At 46.0% G+C, this 9,520-nt stretch overlaps 1 protein-coding gene across 1 annotated transcript; it reads left to right on the top strand.

The window, feature by feature from the left end:
• The first annotated feature begins 4,191 nt into the window (after positions 1–4,191).
• Positions 4,192–9,520, top strand: LOC114464217 (transcription initiation factor TFIID subunit 4-like). The gene is made up of 15 exons (XM_028448276.1): positions 4,192–4,951; positions 5,395–5,531; positions 5,607–5,672; positions 5,798–5,962; positions 6,044–6,166; positions 6,260–6,349; positions 6,475–6,645; positions 6,796–6,850; positions 6,993–7,092; positions 7,193–7,362; positions 7,485–7,615; positions 7,692–7,817; positions 7,912–7,968; positions 8,174–8,290; positions 9,071–9,520. Exons 1-15 carry the CDS (start codon positions 4,228–4,230, stop codon positions 9,227–9,229), a joined length of 2,391 nt encoding a protein of 796 aa, XP_028304077.1. The 5' UTR covers positions 4,192–4,227; the 3' UTR covers positions 9,230–9,520.

Below are 9,520 nucleotides of genomic sequence, written 5' to 3'. Positions count from 1 at the left end.
CCCACCAAAGATTTAAATACGAGACTAACTACATATGATTTTGAACTCCCGTTAATGAGAAACGCCCATTTATCAAATAGTTATTAAACTTCTGGGTTATAGAACACCACCCCAAGGTGTGATCCAATAAGATTCAAGACATTCTGATGAGCAGTTTCAAAATAAAAGCCCGCCAAAAATTCCAATATGGAACAAAATACATGACATACGATGCAGGGTCTTCCTTCAATCCTTTGGTTTACTACTTGATTGGTCTACTTCGTTTTATACTGTAATACTTTTTTTTAATTTATTATTAATTAAACATTGTAATTTTTACTTCAAAAAAAGCAATTTGTAGCTCAAACAAAGGTAAACTTTTTAGCTATTTTCAAAGTGAACAAAACAGACTTTAAAAATAGAAATCAAAATGTATTCTTCTATTGAAATATGAAGTTCACCTGTTTCATATTAAGATTTTTGGGAGGCAAGTGTGTGTATTATGTAAATCAGATCAATTTTCATATACTTTACGATTCAAGGTTCAAAGCTCTAATCTGTTTACAGACTGTGCAGTGAATCCTAACCCTATCCTTTGATAACAGGGAGTTTCTTTTTAAATTTAATGCAAAATCGGATGTATTTTGTCCCAAATTTGAAACTTTGGTGGGCTTTTATTTTGAAACTACACATCAGAATGTCTTGAAACCTATTAGGTCACACCTTGGGGTCATGTACTATAACCCTGAAGTGGACTATCATTTGATAACAGGGATTTTCCTTTTAAATTGAATGCAAAATAATATATATTTTGTCCCATATTTGAAACTTTGGTGGGTTTTTATTTTGAAACAGCACATCAGAATGTGAAACCTATTAGGTCACACCTTGGGGTTGTGTACTATAACCCTGAAGTGGAATTATCATTCGATAACAGGGATATTCCTTTTAAATTTATTGCAAAATCATATGTATTTTGTCCCATATTTTGAACTTTTGTGGGCTTTTATTTTGAAACTACACACCAGAATGTCTTGAAACTTACAGGGTGACACCATGGGGTTGTGTACTCTAACCCTGAAGTGGAATTATTCTTTGATAACTGGGAGTTTCCTTTGCGCTCTAGGGCCTCCAGTGCAGCGGACCCAAACAGCTCCCCAGGAACCATCGGCACACTGCAATGTCCATCGACTCGACTCCGAAAGCGGGCACTGTGCCAGCCAAACTTGGCGTTGAGTCTGCACAAGAGTAGGCATCAAATGCCCAAGCTTTTTCGACATTAGGGCAAAAGCCTGTAGGGCTACATCCATCAAGCCCTGGGCTGGTCGACAGAACCAACCTCCAGTGTTGCCACAAGATCCAACATGAGGTGAGAGAGGGAGTTTCTGGTACGGCCCATTGCAGGCACCCATGTCGTACGCCTTACAAAGCAGGTCTGTAATCCGGCGCTGTGGCTGCGGGTACCTTGCATTCAGTCGCAGAGTCTCCCCCGGGTGTACAATAAGGGACTCAATAGCTGGTTCGACTACCGGCATCTGTCCCAGGCCAAACTTATCGGCATTGCCGCTAACACTCGCCCATCCATTGTGCGCTGTGAAAACGCCTTAGTGTCCGTCCAACACGCGTGTAGCTCTTTCACATATTCTTCCAAAGGAGGAATAGCAAAAGGCGTTGCGGCCAGTTTATAGCGCCAAAGAAAGCGCTGGACTGGGCCTGTTGTGAATGTGGCACATCCAACCCTAAGGGAGAGAGGGCGGTCTTAATAGCCACAAACACAGACTCGTCTCCCGTGCCATGAGAGCACTCAGAATTATGAGAACTGGACTCAGAGTCTTGAGAGGTCACCACATTAAGCTCATCCTGAAATTGGGTATCGGACACTCTGTGTTCCCGTGGAACCACCTCATTGCATCCTTCATTGGACTGAAGGTTCTGACAGGGTCTCCGAGGGAGCGCGTTTGTGTGTAGGTGGCTGTCCATCGGTTAGCCCAGTAGATGTAGTGCGCCAATCCGGAGGATCATCGAATGCAGCCAGTAACTTTCACAGAGCGTGGCATAATCATGCAGTTAGTGCTGATGAAGGAATGCTACAGATGGTCCACACCAATGCAGGAGAGGCACAAATCACGGCCATCCTCCGGTTGGAGCGAGGCCAAGCAGAGTCTGCAGACCAGCTGTTCCAACATGGTGAAGAAAAAACAGCCAGGTGTCAACCCAAATAATAAAAAACTAGGGGACAGACATATGGGTTCACTAGAGTCAGATTGAGCAGAGAACGCCACTAGTGACTCTAGAATGTCTGAGCACGGGGCCACAACCCGGGTCGAGCAGAAAACGGCACTTGCGAGTTGTGACAGGCTCAAAGATAACAACCGATGTTTTTCCAAATAAACTGTCAATGAAATAATAGAGACCTGTATCTGTAAAAAACTAATAAAATAGCAAAACTGATAACGAGCTGAAAGCAGCTGTAATCAACAACAATGCGGTTATATTACAGCAAATGCATGTAAGCAAACAAAAACAGCCGTATAGTATAGGCAAAAAACAAAGTAAAGTAGCACACACAACAAATTTGGGCTACATTACACAAAACTACCGATAGCAAAAGCAACGGCTAAAACAAGAATAAATCACTCATCAGTTGTTGAATGAACAATACAAACAACGGCAATGAAAAAATCTGTGAATGATTGCTGCTTGCGCAGCCCTTGGAGGGCGAGAAGCAGTGGCAGCTGGTGCATTTTTCTCCAGGGGGGCAACAACTCCAAAATAACAACATAAAAACAGGGTTTGTGTAGCGTTGAACAAATAAGTTAGGAAAATTGCAGTTACAGAACTGCTTTCAAACTAACCACATTTATTGCCACAGAACCCATAAACAAGCAAGAACAAATGTAGTATACACCAGTGGTTCTCATACTTTTTTGGCTCAAGTACCCCCTTTCTCTCATTTCTGAATCCGAGTACCCCCTTACTGTCCGATTGGTCAGCTCATTGTAAGCAAGTAGTGTGGAAGAAAATTCCTGATACAAACAACAGCACTCGTCATGTCAAAGATAATTTATCCATCCAGAAGCGTAGGCAGCGGACGAATTCGCCTACTACTCTTAAACATGTTCATAAATGATTCCTTACCCCTTTAGCACCGAAAGAATATCTATGTGAATATTTGTAAAAGTCAAGTTTTTCTGCTAGCATAGCATCTCTTCTTCACTGCTAGAATAGCTGCATGCCACTGGATTACCAGCGCCCTCTGCTGGTCGAAATAAATATCTGATGTAAATACAGTACACTGACTAAAATGGAATATCTATTATGAAATAACTAATAGCTTTCACGTTTTTCATATTGTAGGCTTGCCAATCATTAAAGCCTCTGAGTTCTCTTTTTTTTTTTTTTACCCCTTGGCCATGTTTGCATTTTTTTTTTTTTTTTAATGTTAATTTATTTTGCTTTTAAATGTGACAAGCAATGGCTTGTTTTAAGATTCACTAGGATTTAACTTAAGTGAACACAATTTATAATTTCTATTTTAATTGTATTTTTGTGTGTGTTTGTTAAAACCATATTTCAAGATTGTGCCTTCTTGTGAGAATCTATATTCAAGTATAGTTAATACATGGCTTATAGCACATAATAGTCATAATTTCAAAATTCCTGTCAACTTTAAATTTTTTATTTCTTTTTTTTTTTAAATACACTATGGGCTTCTCTCTCTCTCTTTCTCTCTCTCTCTCTCTCTCTCTCTCTCTCTCTCTCTCTCTGTCAAACTTCAACTATTGTAAATTCACGTAAGAATGCCACTTTTTTCATCTTTCATTCTTACTTAAAATGCAGCAGCTAACATTTATTCTGTCTTTTAACTTTAACTTTTATGACCTGATTTCTGTAGCCAAGGGTATTTTAATAATGAATGGACAGCTTGTGTTGGTTTACTTGTCACATGTGCTTTGAGTGTGAAAATTATGAATTTAACTGACTACAATACAAATCTATCTTTTATATGAATAATAATATTATTATTATTATCATTATTCTTATTTACTTGCTGTGGGGATATTTCCTGTCATATTATTATGATAATTGTAATTTCAATGTTTCACTTGTTCAATGTTTTCAATAAAACATTAAAAAAAAAACAAACAAAAAAAAAACGCAAACAAATGAACCAGGCTATGTGCGCATGCTCGCTCCCTATCCAGCCGTCAGCGCACGCGCACATTCTCTTCTACTATAACATCAAAGATGGCGGGAGCCTCCGACCCGCTGGAGGACGTGTTACTGACGGAGGTGGACGAGGCGGCGGTAAGCGATTTGCTTGGCTCCCTGGAGTCGCAGCTCGGTCCCCGGGATTCTCCAGCCCCCCTCAACGACGGAAAATCGGAGCCAATCGCGCCGTCCGCCGGGCACCTCTCAGGGAAAGACCCGGGCGGTCCGAGCCCGGAGCCCGGCTGCTCCTCCCGTCACACCGCCGCCGTGCAGGGCTCAGACACCCGGACCTCCTCTCCCGGGACCTTGAACGGGTCCATGAAGATGGTGAACCCGGCCGTACCCGGACCTGGACCGCCCCCTGTGGCCCAAAACGGGTTGGACTCTAAACCTCCTCCACCGGCTCTGGTCCAGAACCACAGCGGTCCGCTGATCCACACTAAGATGATTCTGCCCTCCCAGCCTGGTACTGCGGGGTCCGTGATCCTAACCAGCACCCCTTCTCCTGTCCAAGCCCAGTCCCCCGTCAGCCAGACCCCGACCAGCCCGGCCACCGTCACCCTGACCGCCGGAATGAAGCCCACAGTCAACGGAGTGACCCCGATGAGGCCTGGCCTGGTGGGGAACCCTGGAGTCCAGCAGAGACCTGGACTAGTACCGGGAGGTCCGACCCGAATTGCCGCCCCGCAACCTACCCTCACCGTCAGACCGCAGCAACAGACGACTATCCAGCTGCCCCCTGGGTTCACCATCCCCCCAGGTAAGGACCATAGACCCAACCTTTAGGACCCGAGTCAAGGTCTAAACTAACTGGTCAAGGTTTAACTTCAGAGTCTGGGATTACATTTAGGGTAGGCGTCTAACTTTGGTGTAGGTGTCTTAATAACTTATAACAGGATAAACAGGGGTGATTGATCACCTTTATTGTTGTCATGATATATGTACGGCTACATACATTTAACCCCTCCCTGAGGAACAGTGGCTGCAACAGTGTAGAGCCAGGGAATAGTTAGGGTTAAGGGACTGATCAACATCCCACAGTAATGGCACAGGTGGGATTCAAACCAGTGACCCTCTGATTACAAGCTGCTTCCTAAACTGTCACATCACCATTGCTCCAACTCTGGGGTCATGGTCCATGTCGGTGGTCTGGTTCTAACTTTATTGAACTCAGAGATATTTGATGGTTATTGATCACTGCAGGGATGGTTCTGGTCCGAACCGAGGCGGGTCAGCTTGTGATGGTTCCTCAGCAGGTTCTGGCTCAAGCTCAGGCCAAGGCCGCAGCAAGGCCAGCCACGCCCACTGCAGGTGCTGCCATTCGGGTCAGCACTCCCCCGGTATGTACTGGGAGCACTCCGTGGTTCTGTTCTGTTTACGCTTGAAATATTTCGTCCATTTCTGTTGTCTTGCAGGCACCGGTTCGCTTCACATCACCTACCCCGACCCGTATGATTCATACCCCAACCTCCACTGTACCGGTACACACAGACACACGCATTACACACACACACACACACACACACACGCACACATGCAAGACACACACGTACCACCACATAGACTTGTAAACACTCGCACTAACCTACGTTTCCGTCTCTGTCAGCTGACGCAGAATGCTGTGGCAACGCCTGTAAAGATGGTGACGCCTCAGAAGTGCCCCACGGTGATCACAGCAAGCGGAGCCAAACCCACCATGGCCACGCCCACTGCCATAAACACGCCAAGACCTTTAGCTGCGCCCAGTCCCAGAGTCACCGTGGTTTCACAGGTGTGTTAAACGTCACTGTAGGAAGGGCTTTGGTTGCGTGTTGCTGACGTGTCAGTGTTGTGTTGTGCTTCCCTCTGACAGGAGATGCAGGAGAACGTGAAGAAGTGTAAGAACTTCCTGGCGACGCTCATTAAGTTGGCGTCGCACAACTCTCCGTCCCCTGAAACCTCCAAGAATGTGAAGGCACTGGTCCAGGACCTGCTGGTGAGGAGTGCATGCACCACGTGCACCTTTTCTCCAGTGTGTTTCTCTCACATGTTCTCATGCGTGTTTGTGGATGTGGTCACGTGTTAACAGGACGCTAAGATTGAGCCGGAGGAGTTTACCACTCGGCTGCAGGCGGAGCTAAAGTCGTCTCCTCAGCCGTACCTCATCCCCTTCCTCAAGGTGAGCTCACCTGTTACTGCCTTGTTACGGACCTATTACGGATCCGTTGCTGACATGTTATGGACCTGTTACAGACCTGTTATCAGCAATTAGTGACATGTGTCTGTCTCTGTGTGTTTGAATAGAAAAGCCTCCCGGCCCTCCGTCAGTCCCTCCTGAACAGTCAGTCTCTAATGACTCCACCGCCCTCTTTGGCTCCGCCTCCTGTCACACCCGTCACCGCCATCAGGCCGAGAGTTGAACCAACGGGTGGTGCCGTACGCCTCCACACGCCCACCACCACAGCAGTGTCTCTGGTAGGAAGTGTGTGTGTGTGTGTGTGTGTGTGTGTGTGTGTGTGTGTGTGTGTGTGTGTGTGTGTGTGTGTGTGTGTGTGTGTGTGTGTGTGTGTGTGTGTGTGTGTGTGTGTGTGTGTGTGTGTGTCTGATTGTGTGTGTGTATTACAGAGTAGAACAACGGTTCGTCCTCCAGCTGTCATCAATCAGACGCTCAGAGCTCCAGGTGAGAGAACACCTTTACTTTGAGAATGAACTCCATAGTTAGTGTTAGTTTTTACATAACTAGTGAGATCTCTGACCCTATGATAACCAACACAACGGCCCATGTTGGACTAACAGTGAACAACCCATTTTTTGTTTTTCAGGCGCGCTTGTACGAGGAACCGCCATAATCAGAGCACCTGTCAATTTGGCAGCTCAAGCAAATCAGAAAAAGCTGAGTGATCCAGGAGGCGGGACCTTCAGGTGAGAATGACGAATTGGACTCCAGGATAAAACAGTGTATTCAGCTTCTCAGTGGTCTCTGCTGCTCACTGCTTTGTTCTGCTTCCAACTTCACCCACAGAGATGATGATGACATCAACGATGTGGCGTCCATGGCCGGCGTTAACCTGAATGAGGAAAACGCTCGTATCCTTGCAACCAGCTCTGAGATTGTGGGGACAAAAATCCGATCGTGTAAGGACGAGTCCTTCCTCCCGACTGCACTGCTTCACCGCCGCGTCCTCGACACAGGTCTGTCCCCGTTCCTCCCTCGTGTGTCTCCTTCCATTCATCCTCTCACTTTACCCTTTACATCTCTTTGTCCATTTCCCTTTATGTCCTGTCTGTCTCTTCTAATGTGCTCTTGTCGTCAGTGAGGAGACTGGGTGTCAGCGACGTCTCTCTGGATGCCATCAACTTCCTGTCTCACGCCACCCAGTGCCGTCTTCGTTCTCTGCTGGAGATGATGTCCTCCATCGCTCAGCACCGAGCAGACGGAGGGAAGGTAGGACGGACAAACCAGTCCGTCTGTGGCTTAATGTGTCTGTATCTCCTGCATCTGTCTGTGCTTGGCCCTGCAGGAGGAGGACGGCGTGGAGCTGACATCAGATGTTCGCTCTCAGCTCAGATTCTTTGAGCAGCTGGAACGAATGGAAAAACAGAGGAAGGACGAGCAGGAGAGAGAGCTGCTGCTGAAGGCTGCTAAGGTGAGACAGACACAAAGACAGACTGAAGGACAAGCCCTAAAAGACAGGGAGGAGCTCTTAGCCTATGTGTGTGTGTGTGTGTGTGTGTGTGCAGAGTCGGGCTCGTCAGGAGGATCCAGAGCAGGCCAGGCTCAAGCAGAAGGCCAAAGAGGTCAGTGACTGTAGGACAAGGGGACATGTGACCTCTTGTCTCCTATAGAAGTGGACACAAGGAGATTAAACTAACCTAAACTTTATAAATAACAGTTTTTTCTTATCTGTTAAAATTAAACAAAGGCGTATACAGGGTGGTGAGCAGGTCATTATGGAATGTTTTGTTCCTGTTGTCATGGTAACGGAAGGTTTGTTGCTTACAGATGCAGCAGCAGGAATTGGCTCAGATGAGACAGAGGGACGCTAACCTCACAGCGCTTGCCGCCATTGGACCGCGAAAGAAACGCAAGATGGAATCAGGGGGCGGAGCCACACCCGAGGTATGACATCATCGCTGCCTCATTGTGACATCATGGCCACAGCATGTTAAATGATGATACTGATGTGGAGAGGGAAAAGTTTACTTTATTTTATTCATTTGCAAGACAGTGAATGTGGTATTAACAATAATAATAATCCATTGGATTTTATATAGTGCTTTTCATTGACACTAAAAGTATTTTACATTGATGTGCATTATTCTTTCACTCCACACACAGTGTGGTAAGCTACTACTGTAGCCACAGTTGCCCTGGGGCAGACTGACAGAAGCGAGTCTGCCATAGACCACACCAACACACACTCACAAGCCACATCCATACGAGGCGATGCGGGTTAAGTGCCTTGCCCAAGGACACAACAATTTTGAGCGGGATTCATATTGGACGACTCGCTCTACCACTGAGCCACAGTCGCCCCGTGCAAACAGAAAAAGAAAAGTGACGGGATTAAGACAGTTGTGGAAGCAACAGTTGAGATTCAGAACTTATCAACTCATAAAATGTTGAAACCTTGTAATTATGATGGACTTTTGCGTACTAATGGTACTTAGCTTTATTTTTTTTTGTAACCAGTCGTACATGGCACCATGATTTACACACTCTAATACAGTAGGTGGCAATATGCACCTATTCAACTTGGTTGCGACACTCCAGTAACCAAGAAACAAGGAACACTTCATAGGCTGGTGTATCACTTCAGCTAGTCATTGTTTTACCTAGTGACCGTTTGTTCCTGCCTTTGTGTGTGTGTTTGTGACAAGTACTTCCTGTCTTTCTCAGGTGTCCTCAGGGACGGTTGGAGCATCTTCGTCCTCGTCGCCACGTCAGTCGCTCCGTCAGAGGATCACTCGTGTTAACCTCAGGGACTTTATCTTCTGCTTGGAACAAGACCGAAGCTCCACCCGTTCCCTGCTGCTCTACAAGGCTCTTCTCAAGTGACAGCCAATCGGAGAGCTCGCTGTCTGTTCTTAGGTTATTTCTGATTTTTTTAGCCTCAAACATCGCCATGGTTACTACCACAACAATATAAACAATGAAAGGCGGAGTCCTGAGTTGGGCTCTGTGGACATCCCTAAAGCAGCCACCTGTGGGGCTTGCGGTGGACGGCGCAGTGTGGGATGCTTTTATTTATATTTCCTACAATGAAATCTGATCCTGGAGATGGTTCAGGACATTTTACAGAAGTTTGTACGTTTGCAAGAAAATGAAATAAACAAATGACAACACAGA

This window comes from Gouania willdenowi, chromosome 6 (assembly GCF_900634775.1).
Source record: "Gouania willdenowi chromosome 6, fGouWil2.1, whole genome shotgun sequence".
NCBI lineage: Eukaryota > Metazoa > Chordata > Actinopteri > Blenniiformes > Gobiesocidae > Gouania > Gouania willdenowi.
The sequence above is the reverse complement of the archived record's forward strand: the minus strand, read 5'-3'. Positions and strand labels throughout refer to the sequence as shown.